At 39.7% G+C, this 24,337-nt stretch overlaps 1 protein-coding gene and 1 long non-coding RNA gene across 2 annotated transcripts; both read right to left on the reverse strand.

The window, feature by feature from the left end:
- lysmd3 (LysM, putative peptidoglycan-binding, domain containing 3) lies at window positions 1-24,337 on the reverse strand. The gene is made up of 3 exons (XM_034170033.1): window positions 24,191-24,337; window positions 7,873-8,143; window positions 1-1,683 (listed from the first exon to the last, which is right to left on the reverse strand). The coding sequence occupies exons 2-3, from the start codon at window positions 8,137-8,139 to the stop codon at window positions 988-990; spliced, it is 963 nt and encodes a 320-aa protein (XP_034025924.1). The 5' UTR covers window positions 8,140-8,143; window positions 24,191-24,337; the 3' UTR covers window positions 1-987.
- Window positions 6,346-7,169, reverse strand: LOC117510348. Its single transcript, XR_004560687.1, has 2 exons — window positions 7,020-7,169; window positions 6,346-6,680 (listed from the first exon to the last, which is right to left on the reverse strand). It is a non-coding gene; the product is annotated as an uncharacterized LOC117510348 (long non-coding RNA).

A 24,337-nucleotide genomic window follows, 5' to 3' on the forward strand; every position in this document is an offset into this window, starting at 1 on the left:
TGAATTTCCAACTTTTATTTTTTTGAACCACCCTATTCCAGATGCACAGTACTGGCTGTAACCCTACAAAGTCTTGAAATAAATTAAATTCATATTAAATACAATGGCAGCCATTGTACATGTCAGAATTTAACACAGGAAAAAAAAATATACAACTTGAACCAAACGGAGTTAAGACCAGCTGAAGCCCAAAGTTACACTGAATTTGAGATCAGTGTGTGAACAACAGAACAAAAAGTATACTGCAGAGTTTACCTTTTAAATTACCCATACTGTGTAGCTTGTTCAGAACACATTAGGGTTCATTTTCAATCCCTTTATTGTACTGACTTGTGAACAGTAAAGCTAAATCCTTACATTTAGACTTTTACAGTTTAGCTCTTTATCGACATTTACAACGGCAAACTGAAAATGGACTTGCAGCGTGCATGTGTCAATAGAACCCATCAATCAGACAGATGTAGCCCTCCCACGCCTATATACACAAGTGCCCCCCCACTTCTAAAACTGTATAAACCCCAGCAGTGTCGCTGCCATTACAAAATTCCATTTGTGTGACAGATGTGTTGAAGTTACCTTTTACATAAAAACAGACATGTCATATTAAAGTGTAAAAACGATTCTATAATGTGAAGTGCATCATAGTTTTGTGGTGACTGACTGACAGCTGCTTGTTTACTCGCTGTGCAGGGCATTAAAATGTGTAAAATGCAACTACCCAATTTGGGGGGGCTCTTCATTGAACCTGAGAGCGGCCAGTTAAGATTTTAGATGTAGTATTTAGTTATTTTAAAAGATGAAATAAGGGCATATCTGTGCTGGTACTTTTATCATTTCACAAGTTAAAAAAAAGGTATAAAGTGACTGTCCCAGTTAGTTTGCATTGATGCATATTGAATAAAATCTATTAAAACTTGAAACATTCACATAGTTTATTAGGTCTCTGATCTGGTCAGGAAAAGGTCAAAAGTGACGGTTCAACCCCTGCTACGTGTTTTCATCCTTTAAATCTTTAAAGTCTACAGGTTCCGGCAGGTCTCCAACAATATCTTGTGCATGCAGGACAGGTTTACTGCCTGCATGGCCGTTCTCCCCACCTACTAGGTTTAATTCATCACCATGCATATATCCATGAGTCGTGCTGTCAGGACCTTGTATCGGGGTGCCATGATGGCTGACGTCTGCTTTCATGAGAACCTCATAGTATAACAGGTAGAACACAGGCGTGACGATGCCAACAATCAACATGATGGCCACAGCTGTCCACCACCTCATCCCCCAGTCCGCCCCATAATAAGGGTCCTTCCTCTGTGCTGGTTTGTACTCTATGTCCCCTAAAAGCGGCTGATGCTGGAGTGTTAAAGAGGACACCACTTCGTTCAGGCTGCTGCGGGACGAGCCCGTGGATTTCACCAGCTGCTCAATGTCCTTGTCCTTTTCCAAAAGGAATCCTTCCACACTGTCTGCAGAGGATGAGGAGTCTGTGGAGGACTCTGTTGGAAGTGAGGTAGCGGGTGAGCCCTCGAGTGGCCGCCTGGCAGCTGAGGGGGAGGCAGATTTTAGATGGCCGATGCTGTGAGTCTCTGTAAGGACGCTGAAGCGCCTGACTGGGATCTTGACAGACCGTAGGGCAAAGAAGTCCTGCTCTGTCAACAGGTTATTGGCACGCTTAAGTTCAGCAACCTGGGAATGCAGAGAAAACAACTTTAATCTCCCTATCAGTTATTCATTGTTCTATTATTTGCTTTAAATTTTCTGGAGTCCTGTCCCCATGTCCACAGCATGTTTGGAGGGAACCAAAGTGGTCCAAACTAAATAAAAAGCATTCTTCAGTACAAATCTTACATGACATTCCTAAACCATAAATGGCCTTAAAATTTACAGCTAATAGTGAACAGTTTTGTATTTTAAAGAGGAGGGGGTTTGTATGCATGTTGACATGCATACCAACATGCCACAAAGCAGAGAGCAATTACTAAAACAGGTTGAAAGCATCATCAAAATATAAAGGCAAGGGTACAGTACACATTTTGGCACACTGGCCCAGTAACTTGAAAGGTTTGACCCCGTCAAGAGTTCATCGGCTTCCTGTTGAACACTATGAATGCAGCACCCACACCTGTAAATGCAATCATCCAAACTTTCACATTTGTGGAAAGTTGAACATGACAAACTCTGCAGCCTTGCTGTGCCGGTTTGGTTATCATGACGATTAACACCTTTCTCATATCAGTAACTCTGCAGACGTGGAAGTATATATATAGGTATACTGTTTGATGTATACATCAAAGATGGCAAATGAGGGAGGATCATGGGAAATGTGATGTCAGTTGCAATCGAGCCATTTCATATTTTAGCACAGCTGTATTACAATGTCAAGTTTGATGGTCATTTTTCCTCATTATTGAGCAGAAATATACATTGGAACCTAAAATGAACTTGTCACACACACGTAGGTAAATACATACCGGTGATGCAACTTTAAACGAAGACACTGCAGTCTCAGAGATGGCACAAACTGCACGCTGCCATCGTATTTTCCTCTACTGAACAACGTCACTTCCGTATAATAAAGTTTTTCAAATTACAAGGAACATTAGCTGCAATGACCTGAGGTGCCCATTAGATGGCACTAAAAACGTGAAATAATTAAAGACGGAATATTAAACACAAACTTCTTATAGAACTCTTGCAACTTTGCTGCAGCCATTTTACCATGCGATTTCCACATATCAGGTCTGATAAGCTTCAAGAAATCCAGATCCCACCAAGATTAAATATTTCCAATGGCCGACTTCAATCAAACAGCAAAGTGCACCAACTTGTCTGACAGAAAACAGAGCACTTGTACCAGTAAAGCGTGACAGTTGGAATGTTGAGCTCCAAATACATTTTGGATTATTACAGGCTGCAGGCCAACATACAGCAGTTTTAGCCATTATGATAATTATGGGTAATCTGTAACTGACCCTAGAGGCTTTCTGAAGTACATTTGTCTGTACTCATCCTCATGTTCAGAGTTGGGTAATCCTGGCTTCAGTGCTATTAGTGCAGCAGATAATGCAAAAGGTGATAAAAGCATCAAATTCAGCAGAAATACTCCTTAGATGCTCTTTTGAAAAAACTATTGGCCACTTGACTTTTCAATCGGTTGTCAGGTAGGGGTCAATCGAAGAATTACACAGAGGTCAAAATTAAAAGATGCTCCAATCATATTGAAAAATATTCCATATTATTTGCCTGATCATAAAGATTCCAAAAAGGTATAATTTGGACTATCTGTGACTGAATTCTATAGAGTTAACGGGATAAAAACAGCAAGAATGGTGACAAAGCTCAGTTTCATTTTGTACAGGGGGCAAAAGTTAAAGTTGCTCCAATTTTGGTTAAAAGTGATGCAAACTATTGGTTGAGCTAATAGGATTAATAAATGGAATAGTGTTGACAGTGATGAATGCTTGGTCTCCAAAGTAAAGATCAAACAAGGTCTACGTCTATTGGATTCTATGGTACGTGACATGTCGCCCCGTAACATGATAAGGATGATACATGGTCCAAACTATTCCTTTTTAAACCGTGTTAACTCAACTAGTAATTTGCATCACTTTTTACCAAAATTGGAGCAACTTTAACTTTTGACCCCTGTACAAACCGACACCGACCTTTGTCACCATTCTTGCTGTTTTTATCCCATAACTTCATGAATTCAGTTACAGACCTTCCAAACCATATCTTTTTGGAATCTTTATGATCAGGCAAATAATGTGGCACAGGCTTCAATATGACTGGAGAATCTTTTAATTTTGACTCCTGTGTAATTCTTCAATTGACCTCTACTTGAACGCCAACTGAAAATTCAAGTGGCCAATCGTTTTTTTTCAAGAGTATTGTCTATGGACTATTTCTGCCGAATTTGATGCTTTATCACCATTTGCAGGATTCCGCTCTAAATATTCTCTTTTCTGCTGCACTAAAAGAGACCAGAAGACATTGAAAGCACTGTTTGCTTTTTATGATGTGTTGTGTGGCACAAAATTAATTTAGGTGGGCATTTAACAGACTTCCTTCAAAAATGGATGGATTGATGTTCCACCAGGGGGTGGCTCCAGCGCATGGACCAGCTGTACAGGCTGATCCATGACACAAGCTGATCAGAGAAAACACCTGTTTTAAGTTCACAAGTAGAACCAATACATGGTAGTGAAACTGGGATTACCAACCTCTGTTCCTGTTGTGCTACACGGGGGAAAAAGCCAACTGTTTGAAGGATGACCAAATAACAGAAAATGGAAGAGTTGCACATTTATGACAAGCAACAAAAAATGAATTTCAGCACACATGAAACCAAGGTAAATGCTTTCTTGTTACAAAGATTATCTCTCCAGGAGAGATAAGATGCTAACAGGCTGAAAACTTCACCCTCAGGCCTCCTACACCATCTTTCTGGTACTTTGTTATTGCTCATTGTTGACATGGAACTGTGAGGGTGGGGAGACATGCACCAGCCTGTGCAGCATTACTGTCGTCGATCCACATAAAACATGCTTTGACGTTCACATTTTCTGCTGCCCCAACAGTCCAGTGAAATGTAACGCTTGGTAGCCTGCACTGGCCTGATGCCTCTGGAAATACCATCGGCATTTCAAGCCCGAAAGGTAGAGACGTTAAAAGTTTTCTTTTCCAGAGTACACATAGTGGTTGTTTTACTTATGTGGGTGGTCCTGATACTTATACTCTGGTATACAGAATGAAAGAAGAAGAAAAAAAGTTGATTATTAAGAATTAGAATGAATCAAAAGCAGGAATCAACGCATTAAAAAAACTTACAATAAAATAATAAAAGTACACAACGATGCACAAAAAACCCAAATGAAAAGAGAATGATGATACAGAAAGAAGGTGCAACTTATACTTCGATGTGCCATACGAGGTCTGTTAGAAAAGTATCCGACCTTTTTATTTTTTGCAAAAACCATATGGATTTGAATCACGTGTGATTGCATCAGCCAAGCTTGAACCTTCGTGCGCATGCGTGAGTTTTTTCACGCCTGTCGGTTGCATCATTCGCCTGTGAGCAGGCTTTGAGTGAGCACTGGTCCTCCCCCCTCGTCGGATTTTCATTGTGAGGAAAATGTCTGAACGGCTAGAGCAGCGCTGCATCAAATTTTTCCAGAAACTGTGAGAGACAGCCAGGTGGACACCATTCGGAAAATTCAGATGGCTTTCAGGGACGATTTTATGGGCATCACACAGATTAAAGAGTGTTACAGCCGGTTTAAAGACAGCGCACAATGGCGGAGGGCGCACCGCGCTCCGAGCAGCGATCAACAGGCTGAAATGACCAGATCATTTCCAAACTGAATGCTGTGTTAATCTGGGACGTCGTCTGACCAGAGAAATGGTAGAAAAGGTGGACATCAGCACTTTTCCGGCACATTCCACTGTTAAAGGAGATTTTGTCATGAAAACAGGAGCGGAGGAATTCGTCACGGAGCCGCTAATGGCGCGGAACGAAAGCACCTCCGTATTGGTCTCACAGGACATGTTACATGCTCAGCTCTTCGAGAATTTCTCGGATACTCACTCGACTGAAAAGCCACCCAAAGCCGTCTGAATCTTCCAAATGGTGGAAGAGCTGGGCATGTCCCGTGAGACTTCCAACACGGAGGTGCTTTTTGTTCTGCGCCATTACGCGGCTCCGTCCTGACGCGCGAATTCCGCCGCACGTCTTTCATTACAAAATCTCCTGTAACAGTGTAATGTGCCGAAAAAGTGCTATGTCCACCTCTCTTGCCATTTCTCTGGTAGTCAGAGGACGTCCAGGATCAACACAGCCTTCACTATGGAAATGATCTGGTCGTTTCAGCCTGTCGATGGCCGCTCGAAGCACGGCGCGCCCTCAGCCGCTGTGGGCCGTCTTTAATCCGGTTGTAATGCTCCGTAATCTGTGTGATGCCCATAAGATCTTCACCGAAAGCCATCTAAATTTTCCGAATGGTTTCCATCTGGCTGTCTCTCACAGTTTCTGAAAAAATTTTGATGCAGCAAAGCGGCAGTCGCTCAGCCATTTTCCTGACAATGAAAATCCGCCGAGAAGGCTGGACCACTCCTCCCACAAAGCATGCTCACAGGCGAATGACGCAACCGACAGGCGTGAAAAAAACTCACGCATGCGCACGAAGGTTCAAACTTGGCTGATGCAATCACACGTGATTCAAATCCATATGTTTTTTGCAAAAAATAAAAAGGTCAGATAGTTTTCTAACAGACCTCGTATATTTAGGGAAAGGTTACATTTACATTTTCACTCACCTTGTGTAAGAGGCCGAAAATGCAAGGGGGATATTTTAAATAACTCCCAAAATTAAAATGGTAACTTGACCCCATCTCTGGAAGGCATTTATTTTCCTCAAAATTTGAAAATGATTCTGCTACAATGATTAGTCTGTTTTTATATTGACAAAATGACAACATACCTGTAGTCTGAACATACCTTGTTTGCCGTTTTCAGAACTAAGACATTTTTTGGAGTGTTACCAATTCCAATGGGATTAGTTTCACATGGAGAGGTGGGGTAATGTAGTTATTACCAAGGTTTCTTAGTGCCCGAATGCACCATTTCAGTTATTTTTTGCAGACTGTGTGCTCTCGTTTCAGTAAAGATTTGTGACTTTCACCTTCTGTAAAACATAGAAATGATAGTTATATTAATTCCATGCAAATACGTGAACAAAATCTGTACAAGATGATTTTTCTGCTATTTATCTCAAACATTAAGGTGCCTGAAGATGATCTGGCAGACAATTACTGTGGCAAAGCAGAGATTTGGCTTCACTTGAGATTTACAGGTTTAGAATTTCTGCATCAATCTTTTCACATGTATTGCAGACAGTCTCTGAAATTGTGAACTTCACAAAATGGATAAAATGTAGTTTCTACCAAAACCTAAGCATTATAATTTTTAGTATATTTTTGTAGTGCAGCAAAATTACAGCCCATTTTAATGAAGAGAAATTTACCTAGGGGGAGTTCCGTAGCAAATACTGACTGCCTTCCAATGCCATCATGCAGATGAACTGAAGGAGGAAGCGCGCGTGCACATGCGTGAGATTTTAAGAATGCTTATGACCTGACCCACTTGCTTGATGTGCATTCCCGTGGCATGCATGCTAACATCCACAAGATGTCTTGTAAATCAATTCAGAGGTGTTATCTTGATACAAAAACACATTTTTAGATTTAGAAGTGTTTCTTACCAACATTTAGAAAAGATATGAGAAACATATTCGATTTATACAGAAATAAGCTGTTTCTGACAGTTTTTCACCATTTTGGTTCTTGTTGGAGCCAGCATCCAGGTGACATCACATTTCCTTTCTTTACTCTGATTAGCAATCACCATGTCCTTCACAGCATCCCCGCAAAGCTAGAGGAAAGTCCCCCCTATGACACTGTGACCAAATGTAGGTTACGGCATCAGATTGCTTGAATTTCGACACAGCAGGGGTTGAAATTCTAAATTGTTCCCAGACAATGTGAATCTTGATCATACTGGCAATATATTATAAATCCCTTAATTAAATGTTAAGAAATACAATTATAGTGATACCAAAGAAAACTTAATCTTAAAAAAAATCCAAAGTCCTCACAGCTTCAGGTTTTCATTATTTACATGGATATATAAAAAGAATAAGGTGGTTGGTAAGGTGAGACCTTACCCTAGTGAAGCACCTTGGGGCGACTTGCATTGTGATATGGCGCTATATAATAAACTGAATAAAGCATGTTTGAAAATATGTATAACGTATGATAAATAAAATTATCCCGTTCCATATACAACATAATTTCAATGAGAAAAGATCACACACTTACTGAGCAATGATACTGCAGGGCGATACTGTTCAGGGTGTCACCCTCATGGATGTCTCTTGCCAAGTAGATAATATCATCAGTCCTCTCTCTGGAGGTGCTCCTTCGCATCCTCTCTCTGCCACGTGGACGCAGTTCATAGTTCTCCCCATCTTCTTCTGACAGGTCATTTTCAGAGCCATTGGTTCCAAACAGGTAGGTATGGCCTCCATTGGCAGGCTGTGTGAAGGTAGCTGACTGGAAACTATAGTGCTGGCTCCTATTGGACATTTTTCTTTTAATGGAAAACAAAGATCATCTCAAGTTAAATGGTAAGAAAACATACAGGTAACTGTGTCAGACCAAATAATCTAATACAACCCCTGTCAAAAATTATGGAATCACCGGCCTCGGAGGATGTTCATTCAGTTGTTTAATATTGTAGAAAAAAAAGCAGACCACAGACATGACACAAAACTAAAGTCATTTCAAATGGCAACTTTCTGGCTTTAAGAGAAACACTATAAGAAATCAGGAAAAAAAAAATTGTGGCAGTCAGTAACGGTTACTTTTTTAGACCATGCAGAGGGAAAAAAATATGGAATCACTCTGAAATTTTGATCGGCCGATACCGATCAAGGCCGATACCGATCAGGTACATATTTGGATCATGCCCAAAATAAGAATATAGGTCTAATGTATAGGACTATTTTTGCATTAAAACTTAATGATGAAAACAAAAAACATGCATTCAAATAAAGACACTAGAATAAACTGCCAACTTTTGTTTTATTACACTGACTTTGTTCTACCAGCAAGCTTTTTTTTTCCATGTTTCATGTTGCTCAGGTTACAGCCTACAGAACGTTGAGAATGTAAAATACAGCCCTCATTCTATGGGGTTAAAATTGTCTCAATATTTGTAAATGCACACAGGGTGATCTACAAATAATCATTGATTTGCAAATGTGTTCAGATATCCACAAATGCAAATGTCATATTTGTAACTTGTAAATTGGTCTTTGCAAATAATGTTGTATTTGCAAATACAACCCCTGGCAAAAATTATGGAATCACCGGCCTCGGAGGATGTTCATTCAGTTTCACTTTCATTCATTCACTTTCTGGCTTTAAGAAACACTATAAGAAATCAGGAAAAAAAAAAAATTGTGGCAGTCAGTAACAGTTACTTTTTTAGACCAAGCAGAGGGAAAAAAATATGGAATCACTCAATTCTGAGGAAAAAATTATGGAATCATGAAAAACAAAAGAACGCTCCAACACATCACTAGTATTTTGTTGCACCACCTCTGGCTTTTATAACAGCTTGCAGTCTCTGAGGCATGGACTTAATGAGTGACAAACAGTACTCATCATCAATCTGGCTCCAACTTTCTCTGATTGCTGTTGCCAGATCAGCTTTGCAGGTTGGAGCCTTGTCATGGACCATTTTCTTCAACTTCCAAAGATTTTCAATTGGATTAAGATCCGGACTATTTGCAGGCCATGACACTGACCCTGTGTGTCTTTTTGCAAGGAATGTTTTCACAGTTTTTGCTCTATGGCAAGATGCATTATCATCTTGAAAAATGATTTCATCATCCCCAAACATCCTTTCAATTGATGGGATAAGAAAAGTGTCCAAAATATCAACGTAAACTTGTGCATTTAGTGATGATGTAACGACAGCCATCTCCCCAGTGCCTTTACCTGACATGCAGCCCCATATCATCAATGACTGTGGAAATTTACATGTTCTCTTCAGACAGTCATCTTTATAAATTTCATTGGAACGGCACCAAACACAAGTTCCAGCATCATCACCTTGCCCAATGCAGATTTGAGATTCATCACTGAATGGAATGACTTTCATCCAGTCATCCACAGTCCACGATTGCTTTTCCTTAGCCCATTGTAACCTTGTTTTTTCTGTTTAGGTGTTAATGATGGCTTTTGTTTAGCTTTTCTGTATGTAAATCCCATTTCCTTTAGGCGGTTTCTTACAGTTCGGTCACAGACGTTGACTCCAGTTTCCTCCCATTCGTTCCTCATTTGTTTTGTTGTGCATTTTCGATTTTTGAGACATGTCTATGTCTATAGCAGCATAACTAAGGGATGGTTCAGGATCACCTGATCCAGCCCTAACTATAAGCTTTAGCAAAAAGGAAGGTTTTAAGCCTAATCTTAAAAGTAGAGAGGGTGTCTGTCTCCCTGATCCGTCAAAAAAACCTAAAGTCATTTGAAATGACTTTAGTTGTGTCATGTCTGTGATCTGCTTTTTTTCTACAAAATTAAACAACTGAATGAACATCCTCCGAGGCCGGTGATTCCATAATTTTTGCCAGGGGTTGTATTTGCAAATACAACATTATTTGCAAAGACCAATTTACAAGTTACAAATATGACATTTGCATTTGTGGATATCTGAACACATTTGCAAATCAATGATTATTTGTAGATCACCCTGTGTGCATTTACAAATATTAATGAGACAATTTTAACCCCATAGAATGAGGGCTGTATTTTACATTCTCAACGTTCTGTAGGCTGTAACCTGAGCAACATGAAACATGGAAAAAAAAAGCTTGCTGGTAGAACAAAGTCAGTGTAATAAAACAAAAGTTGGCAGTTTATTCTAGTGCAATATTTGAGGGAAATGGTGATATTGTGTATGTGGAAAAAGTTTTAGATCTTTGAGTTCATCTCATGAAATGGGAGCAAAACCAAAAGTGTTGCGTTTATATTTTTGTTGAGTGTATATAAACAAAAAATTTAAGAAATATTACAATTTGAAAACAAATGCACCAGAACGTGATAACAGCTGCAAATACGTAATGCTAACTTTTAACATTGAAAATGCCATAGACAATTCTAACGCGTTAGCATCGCTCCCGTTTTTAAGTTATAAAATACATCTATCAACTGTTTCAGAAGACCATAACAGGTCAGTTTAACATAGAAAAGGTAAATAATACTCTCAGAGGTATGCTCTTTAGGGTTTTAGCGGGGGAAAATTAAGCGAAAGAAAGAAAGTATAAATGAAGCAACATATCGAAGCATCTGCGAACCACTGCTTCGATTGGTTCAAGGTTCAGAGCAAAGCCGCGCTGCAGGAAAGTTGATCACGGACCCGCTGCAGGGTCTGTAATCAATGTAGAGAAATGGTCTTGTATGTCATTTTCTTAAAATTGCTCCCACAGTTGATTTATTCACACCAACCTGCTTGAGTATTGTAGATTCACTCTTCCCAACCTGGTGCACATCTACAATTTTCTTTCTGGTGTCCTTCGACAGCTCTTTGGTCTTGGCCATGGTTGAGTTTGGAGTCTGACTGTTTGAGGCTGTGGACAGGTGTCTTTTATACACATTATTCAGCCCCGCCCACTTTTACAGCAGAGGCATTTCCGTTTTGGATTAGGACTTCCGGTGAGCGGTGTTTTCAATACAGAAAAACTGAAGATATTACATGGATAGAAACAAAAACCTTTTTGAAAAGCTCAAAGGGATCGACACTGGCTCACCCACGAGTCATAACAGAGTGGAAAGATGACATGAAAAAGTGGCCCTCGATTATTTTTAATTACTTTGTGTTGTCACTCAGCGTGGACAGTTTCACTATGAGGAACTATGAGCTCCGTGCCGCACAGCGCCGCTGAAGCTCGTATAAAAGCACAATCAGGTTAAAATACTACCTGATAAGTAGTATCACCGTAATGCCAAGATTACATAACGTTAATATACGTATGGTGTTATTTCATGCAGTGTTTGGTTGCATCAAACGCCAGAAAATGAGTAAATAAGATAGCAGCTAATGCTACAAACACAGCTTACCCGTTTGTCTCACTAGCATCCCCCATGGCTTTTTTAACGGAGCGTTATAGTCCAATAATTTCTCTGGGTAAAGATCTGTGGTGTGGGGTTTTTTATTCCATAAAATGAAAAGAACAGACAGGGACGTCTGGGTGAATTTTTCAAATTCAGCGCCTTTAGCAAGCACCGGAGAGCCTCGTATTTCAATGGAGGAGGGAACAAGTTAAATGCTGGTCCACAGCACTCAGATCTCTGCTTTCCATGTTCAAAACATCATTCTGAAAATGATAGTTTCCTCTTCTTCCAGTTGTTGTGGCACCTACAAACCGAATAATTAATGCTGCTCATGTTCGGCCACTTCCAGTGTACCCTGTTCCCATGGAGATAATCAATGACGCAGTGACAAACCGGAAGTTGCTTGAAAAATGGCGCCGCCCACCCTGACTTCCTGAATAAGGTGAATACAATCCATTAAAATTGGGCAAGTCGAGTACTTTGGCACCCCCTGGTGGGCAGCGGCATCAAGAACCCAATGTTTTTTCAGTTGCATTTGACAGAGTAGGGCCTATATTTGTTGATAACACTGAAATCTGGTTGGGGTCTTGATGGTGCAGAGGGTTATGGGCCTTTACACACAGCCAATTTCACAAAATGACCAGACTTTGAGCGCCCCTTATATTCAGCGCCATTGATCCCCCAACCTAATATGTATAGATGAAAGAGTTTGCCTCCCGAAGCCATTTGACAGTTAAACTGGCTTGGGGACTTCATGGGGCTGAATGTTACACCACTTGAAAGATGGGAATTTAATGAAATATCAGGTTTTGCGTATTTTTGCCTTGAACTTTGATGACCCCTAGCAAGGTCAGTCACCGTTTGGTTTTTGGTCGAAATTTTTTTGGGAAAATTCGTTTCTTGGTAGGTTCCATTTCTGAGCCATGTTTCATTGAAATTCGAGCTTGAATCACAGCCCGCCTGATCCTTAAAAAAAAAATCTTAAGTCTGGCAGATTCATTCATTCATACCTGCATTTCAAACACAGTGATGAGAATGGGCAAAGAAAAAACAAAAAACAAAAAACAAAAAAAAAACAGAAAATGGGCAGGGGTCTGGGGGGCACCGTAGACCCCCAGCAGGGTCCAGGGGCAGTGGCCCTGGTGGGGGCTCACAGGTTTTGAGCATTTTAAAAGGTATTTCGAGGCCACTACAGAGACCTAATTTCATGAATTTCCATTTTATATTTTTGGTATGTTGAGGTATGTGGAAACTTTACTGTAATGAAAGGATGTAATGAGGATTTAGTACTGCTTTAGCTAACAGACTGATGCAGAAGGTGACAGCAATGCAACAATAAGGATGCCAGGTGCCGGTAAACACCACAGAAGAAGGGTTCAGCCTCTGGTTTGGACAGAAAATGCCTATCTGGTTTGGTTGGATTCAGTCAGTACTCTGGCTGACGTGGGGATTTGTTTAGGATGTAAATGACAGACACATTAACAGCATCTGGTTTGGACAGGAACATTAAAATGCTTATCTGGTTCAGGTCGGATTCTGTCGCTACGCTGTCTGATGTAGAGATTTGTTTGGTTGGGACAGAAACATTAAAATGCAAAGGAGTAAGGCATACTGGGGGGGGGGTGGACTGCTCCCAGAAGTAAAAAAACAACAACAAAAAAAAACTGAGGTGTCATTTCTTGCATTTTGGTGCATATTTTACCACAAAATACACCCTAGAGAAAATAAGTTTTATAATCTTTTTTGGAAGATGTTATTAATACATAGCTGTATTAATAATCCCAAATTCTATTTGTTCATAGCGCAGTATTGTTATGGTTAAGGTTAGGGGTTATGATTAGTAGTTGTGCTTAAGAATCTACATATCAACAGCAAATACATGTCCAAATATGTAGCCTTATGATCACGTGACCTATACTGACCAGTGAGAGAAATGCTAGTACATACTATAGGTACGTGATTAAAAAAAATTAAAGTTAAAGGAATTGTACCAGAAATGGTGTAGTTGGAAAGCACCTATAGGAGACTTTCAAAATGGTGTTTAAATATGTGAACCTCTGTGACCCTCACAAGGAGGACATAAACGCCATGACAGAATGCATCACGGACTACATCAACTTTTGCTTTGAAAACACCATACCTACCCGGACAGTGCGATGTTTTTCGAACAACAAACCATGGATTAACCCGGACATAAAGACTCTGCTGAAGGTGAAGAAGACAGCCTTTAAGTCAGGGAACCGAGAGGCCCTGAAGAATGTTCAGAGAGAACTGAGGAAGGAAACCTGCAAAGCTCAGACCGCCTACAAGAGGAAGTTGGAGGAGCAGCTCCAACACCAGAACATCCGGGGGTGTGGAGCAGCTTGAAAACCATCTCAGGGTTCAAACCCCCTCCCAAACAGGCGGAAGGTGACCATCAACGGGCAAACGACCTCAACAAGCACTTCCTGAGGTTCGACACAACCCCTCCTCCTCCTCCTGCTCCATCTCTGTCTTCTGTGCCTCTGCCCAGCATCCCCCCTCCCCCTCCTTACACCTCCACTCACACCGCCACCACAGACTGCTTCATTCCCAATACACATTCTGGCACCAGCCAGACCTCCTCCCCCTCCTTCACCACTACCTTCCCCCCTACCTGCTCTCCACTTTTCATAGCAGATCAGGTCAGGAGTCAGCTGAAGAGGATAAAGAACAAAAAGGCAGCAGGTCCAGACAAGATTAGCCCGAGGCTCCTCAAATCCTGTGCAGATGAGCTGTGTGGGGTCATGAAGTGGGTCTTCAACCTCAGCCTGAAGCTGAGGACGGTGCCACACCTCTGGAAAATGTCATGTGTGGTCCCAGTGCCCAAAACACCGTACGCCAAGGACCTCAACAGCTTCAGGCTAGTGGCACTCACATCCCACCTGATGAAGACCCTAGATCGTCTCGTCCTGTGTCACCTCCGCTCCATGGTGCGCTCTGCTATGGACCCACAGCAGTTTGCTTACCGGCCTGGCATCGGAGTGGAGCACATCATCATCTCCCTGCTGCACCTCTCACTGTCCCACCTGGAGAGGCCCGGCAGCGCTGTGAGGATTCTTTTCTTTGACTTCTCCAGCGCTTTCAACACCATCCAGCCGCGGCTCCTGAGAGACAAGCTGGTGATTGCAGGAGTGGATGAGGATCTGGGTGAGTGGGTCCTGGACTACCTCACAAACCGGCCCCAGTTTTTGAGGACCAAGAACTGCGTGTCTGACCTCCTGACCTGCAGTGTGGGGGGCCCCCCAGGGGACGGTCCTCGCCCTCTTCCTCTTCACTCTTTACACTGCAGACTTCAGACACAACACAGACAGCTGTGTCCTGCAGAAGTTCTCCGATGACTCTGCCCTCATTGGACTTATTATGGACGACGATGACGTGGAGTACAATCAATCAATTCAATCAATCAATTTTTTTATATAGCGCCAAATCACAACAAACAGTTGCCCCAAGGCGCTTTATATTGTAAGGCAAGGCCATACAATAATTATGTAAAACCCCAACGGTCAAAACGACCCCCTGTGAGCAAGCACTTGGCTACAGTGGGAAGGAAAAACTCCCTTTTAACAGGAAGAAACCTCCAGCAGAACCAGGCTCAGGGAGGGGCAGTCTTCTGCTGGGACTGGTTGGGGCTGAGGGAGAGAACCAGGAAAAAGACATGCTGTGGAGGGGAGCAGAGATCGATCACTAATGATTAAATGCAGAGTGGTGCATACAGAGCAAAAAGAGAAAGAAACAGTGCATCATGGGAACCCCCCAGCAGTCTACGTCTATAGCAGCATAACTAAGGGATGGTTCAGGGTCACCTGATCCAGCCCTAACTATAAGCTTTAGCAAAAAGGAAAGTTTTAAGCCTAATCTTAAAAGTAGAGAGGGTGTCTGTCTCCCTGATCTGAATTGGGAGCTGGTTCCACAGGAGAGGAGCCTGAAAGCTGAAGGCTCTGCCTCCCATTCTACTCTTACAAACCCTAGGAACTACAAGTAAGCCTGCAGTCTGAGAGCGAAGCGCTCTATTGGGGTGATATGGTACTACGAGGTCCCTAAGATAAGATGGGACCTGATTATTCAAAACCTTATAAGTAAGAAGAAGAATTTTAAATTCTATTCTAGAATTAACAGGAAGCCAATGAAGAGAGGCCAATATGGGTGAGATATGCTCTCTCCTTCTAGTCCCCGTCAGTACTCTAGCTGCAGCATTTTGAATTAACTGAAGGCTTTTTAGGGAACTTTTAGGACAACCTGATAATAATGAATTACAATAGTCCAGCCTAGAGGAAATAAATGCATGAATTAGTTTTTCAGCATCACTCTGAGACAAGACCTTTCTGATTTTAGAGATATTGCGTAAATGCAAAAAAGCAGTCCTACATATTTGTTTAATATGCGCTTTGAATGACATATCCTGATCAAAAATGACTCCAAGATTTCTCACAGTATTACTAGAGGTCAGGGTAATGCCATCCAGAGTAAGGATCTGGTTAGACACCATGTTTCTAAGATTTGTGGGGCCAAGTACAATAACTTCAGTTTTATCTGAGTTTAAAAGCAGGAAATTAGAGGTCATCCATGTCTTTATGTCTGTAAGACAATCCTGCAGTTTAGCTAATTGGTGTGTGTCCTCTGGCTTCATGGATAGATAAAGCTGGGTATCATCTGCGTAACAATGAAAATTTAAGCAATACCGTCTAATAATACTGCCTAAGGGAAGCATGTATAAAGTGAATAAAATTGGTCCTAGCACAGAACCTTGTGGAACTCCATAATTAACTTTAGTCTGTGAAGAAGATTCCCCATTTACATGAACAAATTGTAATCTATTAGACAAATATGATTCAAACCACCGCAGCGCAGTGCCTTTAATACCTATGGCATGCTCTAATCTCTGTAATAAAATTTTATGGTCAACAGTATCAAAAGCAGCACTGAGGTCTAACAGAACAAGCACAGAGATGAGTCCACTGTCCGAGGCCATAAGAAGATCATTTGTAACCTTCACTAATGCTGTTTCTGTACTATGATGAATTCTAAAACCTGACTGAAACTCTTCAAATAGACCATTCCTCTGCAGATGATCAGTTAGCTGTTTTACAACTACCCTTTCAAGAATTTTTGAGAGAAAAGGAAGGTTGGAGATTGGCCTATAATTAGCTAAGATAGCTGGGTCAAGTGATGGCTTTTTAAGTAATGGTTTAATTACTGCCACCTTAAAAGCCTGTGGTACATAGCCAACTAACAAAGATAGATTGATCATATTTAAGATCGAAGCATTAAATAATGGTAGGGCTTCCTTGAGCAGCCTGGTAGGAATGGGGTCTAATAAACATGTTGATGGTTTGGATGAAGTAACTAATGAGAATAACTCAGACAGAACAATCGGAGAGAAAGAGTCTAACCAAATACCGGCATCACTGAAAGCAGGCAAAGATAACGATACGTCTTTGGGATGGTTATGAGTAATTTTTTCTCTAATAGTTAAAATTTTGTTAGCAAAGAAAGTCATGAAGTCATTACTAGTTAAAGTTAATGGAATACTCAGCTCAATAGAGCTCTGACTCTTTGTCAGCCTGGCTACAGTGCTGAAAAGAAACCTGGGGTTGTTCTTATTTTCTTCAATTAGTGATGAGTAGAAAGATGTCCTAGCTTTACGGAGGGCTTTTTTATAGAGCAACAGACTCTTTTTCCAGGCTAAGTGAAGATCTTCTAAATTAGTGAGACGCCATTTCCTCTCCAACTTACGGGTTATCTGCTTTAAGCTACGAGTTTGTGAGTTATACCACGGAGTCAGACACTTCTGATTTAAAGCTCTCTTTTTCAGAGGAGCTACAGCATCCAAAGTTGTCTTCAATGAGGATGTAAAACTATTGATGAGATACTCTATCTCCCTTACAGAGTTTAGGTAGCTACTCTGCACTGTGTTGGTATATGGCGTTAGAGAACATAAAGAAGGAATCATATCCTTAAACCTAGTTACAGCGCTTTCTGAAAGACTTCTAGTGTAATGAAACTTATTCCCCACTGCTGGGTAGTCCATCAGAGTAAATGTAAATGTTATTAAGAAATGATCAGATAGAAGGGAGTTTTCAGGGAATACTGTTAAGTCTTCTATTTCCATACCATAAGTCAGAACAAGATCTAAGATATGATTAAAGTGGTGGGTGGACTCATTTACTTTTTGAGCAAAGCCAATAGAGTCTCTGGACTCTGTGCAGGAGGTGGGGGACAGGAGGGTCCTGGCTAAACTTACATCTATGCTGGACCACGAGTGTCACCCCCTGTAGGACGTTCTGTCTGCCCTGGAGAGCAGTTTCAGTGACAGACTCATCCACCCTCGCTGTGTGAGGGAGAGATTCCGCAGATCGTTTCTCTCGGCTGCTGTCAGACTGTACAATGATCAATGCTAGTACTGTGGTAACCATAGCAACCAGGACAAATCATGTCATTACCTGCTGTATTTATTAGGTGCAATAACTTAACTTATGGTGCACTCAAGTCACTTTACATATATTACACTACATATTACATATATATAGTATATTTTAACCTGTCCATATTGTAAATATCAGAGCAACTTATCATTTCACGCTGAAGTCATTTTATCTGATCACTCTCACATCCTGACAGTGTATATCATCCTGGCAGTGCAGCAATGAACTGAACAATGGTAGCCTTAGCTTTACCCGGCACTCAGTGCTTTTTTAGTTCTTGTTTTTAAGAGATGCTTGTTCGTTTTATTGCATGCCCTTCTGTCTACTCCTACTGTTCTATGCTGCGATGTGACACTGAAATTTCCCCATTCGCCCTATTGACGTATCCCATAATCCCTTGCGTGCCAGACAGTCGCTGCATTCAACAACATAGAGCATTAACACGATGACAGTTGTAAATTAATATTATACTACAAAAATGTAATTTTTTTTATGCTTTTCGTCACGTTAATAAGAGACTGCTGCATGATACCCTGAAAACTTGCTAAAACAATTATAACAAATCATAGTTTGTTATAACTGTTATATTTATTTGTTATAAATATAACAAATATTTATATAGTTTATTTGTTATAAACTGGAAACAGTTTAGGACTGTTTCCAACCATCATTCATCCTAGCAGAATAACTATGGATAGAACAACTCTCATTGACAATATTTGAACTAACGTTATATCCGGTAATCTTAGTGGGGGACTACTGGTCAGTGATATCAGTGATCACCTGCCAGTTTTCTCAGTCTTTGCATTGGAGGGTTGTTGTATGTATCGAAGCAATATCAAATTCATGAGTAGAAAAGTAACACCTGAAACAATTGATAATTTAAGGGAGGATTTATCAAGTCAGAATTGGTCAGATGTTTTTGTTGATGATGTTGACAGGTCATATGATGCTTTCATTTCCATTTCTTCCAGTTTGTATAATAAACACTGTCCATTTGTTGACAAAATATATAGAAATCAATATAGCAACAAACCATGGATAACTAAGGGGCTTCAGAGGGCATGTAAAAAGAAAAACGTACTATATAAACAATTCATAAATTGATTCAATTCATTCGTAAATTTCCTTCTCAAATGAAAATAGCCAAAGTAATTCCTCTGTTTAAAACTGGTGACAAACAAACATTTTCTAATTATAGACCTATATCACTCCTGCCACAATTTTCCAAAATTTTGGAAAAAATATTTGCTAAAAGATTAAATGATTATTTACTGAAGCATAACATCATTTGTGAAGAACAATATGGATTCAGAAGGTCTCAAACTACATCACATGCTTTGATGGACTTTGTGGAAAGTATAGCAACTGCAATTGACAATAAACAATACACAATAGGTGTTTTTTTTTTTGATTTACAGAAAGTGTTTGACACAATTAACCATGGAATACTATTAATTAAACTGCAGAAATATGGAATCAGAGGTCTGGCATATGAATGGATAGCTAGTTATTTACAAGGCAGATTTCAGTATGTTCAATTCAATAATATAAATTCTGAACTCAGGGATGTCACATGTGGGGTGCCGCAGGGCTCAGTGCTGGGTCCTTTGTTGTTTATAATCTATATAAATGATATAAGTTGGGTGTCGAGTTCACTGAGATGTGTCCTTTTTGAGAATGATAGAACTGTGTTCTGCAGCGGTGAAAATCTTGAACAGCTTCTGGACATAGTGGAGAAAGAACTGGAAAAATTTAAGGTTTGGTTTGACGCTAATAAGCTGTCACTCAACCTTGGGAAAACTAAATGTATTATATTTGGAAATAAACAGGCATCCAAATGTAAAACTTTAACTATAAACAATAAGGAAATTGAGTTAGTAACAGATAATAAATTTTTAGGTGTTATAATTGATAATAAACTTAGCTGGAAACCACATATAAATTATGTGAAATCAAAATTGTCAAAAACTATAGCCATTTTGTATAAAGCCAAAGACCTACTGCTGCAAGAAGGGTTACTTACTTTATATCATTCTCTGATGGTACCATATATGACATATTGTGTTGAGTCATGGGGAAACACTTACAAATCAAATACCAATCCAATATTCCTTTTGCAAAAATGAGCCATACGAATCATCTGCAATAAACAATATCGTGAACCAACTCATTCTCTATTTGTGTCTTTAAATTTATTAAAATTCATAGATTTGGTCGATTACATTACAATTCAAACTTTATTTCGAGCGAAAAACCAAGCCTTACCGAGTCATGTCGAGTCTGTTCCGATTGAGGGAATCCAGATATAGTTTAAGAGGTTGTGCAATTTTTATGAAACCACCAGTAAGAACAAATGTAAAGGGTTTTTGTGTGTCTGTGGTTGGGGTGAGGAAATGGAACAAATGTTCAGAGGTTAGAATGAGTAGTACCTTAGTAAGATTTAAGAAACTACTCAAAAAGAACATTATGTCTAAGTATCATAAAGAAGCAAATATAATTTGATTTATATGGAATGTTCAATTTATAAGTGGGACTTATTGTATATTTGAATGTGTGGGTATGTATATGCGTATATAGATATACAGATATGGGTAGATGTATATGTATATATATATGTATATATTTATGTTTGTAAAGTATATACGTATGTATATAGGTATATATGGCACAGCCCAAGCAGAGGGTCACCCCCAAGAGCCTGGTCTGCTTGAGGTTTCTTCCTTATAGGGAGTTTTTCCTCACCACAGTTGCCTAGTGCTTGCTCTGGGGGTTGGTAAGGTTAGTCCTTACTGGCGTACAGTGACTTTCTTGTGATCTGGTACTATATAAATATAATTATAAGTGAATAGTATATTGATGTGTATGTCTGTGTGTCGACATGTAGTAGTGAATTTGTATTTATGTAAATATGACTGATTAGAATTGTTGGACTTGTACTAGCAGGGGTGGGCGCTAATAAGCTTTGCTTCAGCCCACACCCTTTCGGACTCACTAGTTTTGTCTGTGTTTGTTTGTGGAATTGTTCATTTTTTTCTATTTGAATATTTTGTGTGCCGAAAAAAAAAAAAAAAAAAAAAAAAAAAACTATCAAAACTATCTGTGTCTGTTACGTTTAATCTGCGTGGAATTTAATAAATGCAAACCGAATTTCACACATATTATATATATATATTAGTCTGGAACAAAGAGGACAAACAGTGTTGTAAAGAACAATAATCAAGACGTTAAAGAACGAACTTCACTTTCCCCCAGAACGACATGATCAGGAAGCGATTGTAGCTCACAGCAGTTCCCATTGAAAATAACGGAGAGACAGCCTGTGATTCTCGCATGTTTATATAAAACATGCAATAACAACGTCTATAAACCCAGAGAATATATTCACGAGAGTTTTAGGCACAATATAAAAATAGTTTTATGTTGCGATGTTAATGGTGTTGTCTGTGTGCAGCGGTTAAAGTGCAGCATGATCAGAGCGTCTCAATGTAGTTAGCAATGTTACTGAGATCGCGCAGCGCGGCGACCTCTCCGAGGTTTTGCGGGATTTGAAACATCAATAGGGCAAATTGAAAGATGAATAAAGGCTTTTCTTATCTTATATTTGTTCTATGTCACATATGAAGAAAGGTATGAGCATTTGAAGGTTGGAAGATCTTGGTAATTTTCGTCTGTGTGCTTAAAGGATAAACACCAGAAAGCTGTGACCAGTGTCTCACTGTTTACATTTCAAAATGACAGTACTCTGTCAAAGCTAATTATAATCTCATTTAAATATGTGATTTGCAACAATCTTCCATATAAACACTGTTTTCTGATAGTAGTTTCGTAGCTAAAAAAAACCCCGGCTATTTCGCCATGTCTGCCATCTTGACATCTGTGTTGCGAATCTTAACAATATGCATGAGAAGGCTTCGAGCACCACCAAACTTCACAGAAAAGTACATAATCACATGAATTAAATGTTCCATATTATTTGAAAACTGATCTTACCTTTACAAGCGAATGTTTGACGCAATTTTTCAATTCAATTTTCTACGGAATTTCCTAATTTCCGAATTTGAGAATGAGGTTGCACGGGGGAATTTCATCTACGTCATCAAATAGGGAGATTCTTGATTGTCAGAAAATAATCACATTCCTCAAAGCGTGAACTCAGCACTACTGCCTGGAAAGTCTCACAAGCCAGAAGGAGCTGATAAATCTACAGCAGTAGACGCCATATTTAGGTCATACGCGTGTACCTACATATTAATAAAATTTCACTATACGAATACGGCTATGTTCAAATAGCCACTGGCTTTTTTTATTAATTTGAATTTGTACTGTACAATCTTGAATGTGATACAATGATGTTATGATGACAAGTAACACCTTTGCTGCAACTTGCTGAATCATGGTCTGGTATAAGAGTATCTAAGCGATTCACTTGTTGCTGAATAGAGGGCTCAGAAACAGCATTCGGCAGAGATTTTAAACTTTTTGGTCCAAGAAAAACGGGGGTGGGGGCGGGCACTCCCCTGGATCTGCCCCTGGCATGTTTTTGAGAGATCACAAAAAAGATACATTCTACCTTCCAACTGTCAGGCGCCTCGAATCTAAGCTCTACTGCAATACAAAACCTTTGTGAGACTTGAACTGAATGTTATTTACAAAATAAGCAACAAATGCGTGGAAACAACAAATATTATTTCAAGAGGTTCAAATGAAATTTCTCAGCTCAATAAAAATGAACTAAAGCTAACCTCTGTGACAGTGTGTCACATGGAAAGCACAGTTTTAAAGCGAGTTTTGACTTTTTCCTTAATATAGTGCAGCAAATAACTGAAACAATACTTCACATGGTGATACAAGCACCAAATCCAGCACAAATTCTCCTTAGACATTGCTCTTTTGAAGAAGAAGAAAAAAAAAAAAAAAAACCAAAAAAAAACAACAGGCCACTTTACTTTTCAATAGGCGGCTACGTAGGGGTCAATTGAAGAATTACACAGGGGTTAAAATATAAAAATGCTCCAATCAATTGAAAACTATACCACATTATTTGGCTGATCATAAAGATTCAAAAAAGGTATAGTTTGGACTATCTATGACTGAATGTTATGAAGTTATTGGGTAAAAACCTTAAGAATGGTGACAAAGGTCAGTTTGTACAGTGGTCAAAAGTTAAAGTTGCTCCAATGTCAGTAAAAAGCGTGCAAATTGTTAATTTATCTACTTGGATTAGTACATGGAATAGTTTTGACTGTGTTGAATGCTTGGTCACTAAAGTAAAGGTCAAATAATGTTGACGTCCATTGAATTCTATGACATGTGACACATGTTACCCCGTAACGTGATAACTAAGCATGATACATGGTGCAAATTATTCCTTTTTGAAACCCTATTAACTCAACCAATAATTTCCATCATCTTTGAACAAAATTGGAGCAACTAACTTTTGACCCCTGTACAAACTGAAATTGAACTTTGTCACCATTCTTGTTTTTACTTCATAACTCTATAGAAATAATTCAGTCATAGATAGTCCAAACTATACCTTTTGGTAATCTTTCCAATCAGACAAATAATGTGGTATAATTTTCAATATGACTGGGGCATTTTTATATTTTGAACCCTATGTTAATTCTTCAATTGACCCCTACGTAGCCGCCGATTGAAAATTCAAGTGGCCTGTCGGTTTTTTCAAAAGAGTAATATCTAAGGTGTACTTCTGCCATATTTGGTGCTTGTATCACCATTTGAAGGATTCCTCTATAAATACTCTTATCTGCTGCACTAATAAGCAGTTCTTTAAAAACACCATTAATGTTTACCACTTAGCTGTCGGCGCCGTCTCTGTTATCAACCTTGAGCATTTCTGAAAGTCTGTAGTCGAAATACTAACAAGTCAACATTACTGTATTAATTTTAAATATACCGACATCGTATTTGCCTGCATCAGTTAAGAAAGTGGAAAAGCGTCCATCTGGAAGAGCTAAGCTAACGCTAATTAGCCTTGACATCATACCTAGAACAGGTCAATGTTCACACTTCGTGATGTTTCTTGATAAAATCATGAAAAGCGTTCTTGCCTGGAAAGATGACCGCTGATAAATCACTTGTCTTGACGAACATCCATATTTCTGCCGAATTCCTTTCGGCGTCACCTAGACGCTAGTTAGCAACCTACCAGCTGCTGGAAAATCGCTACCGCTCACGCCACGTCAACAAAATGTTAA

This window comes from Thalassophryne amazonica, chromosome 5 (assembly GCF_902500255.1).
Source record: "Thalassophryne amazonica chromosome 5, fThaAma1.1, whole genome shotgun sequence".
Classification (NCBI taxonomy): Eukaryota; Metazoa; Chordata; class Actinopteri; order Batrachoidiformes; family Batrachoididae; genus Thalassophryne; species Thalassophryne amazonica.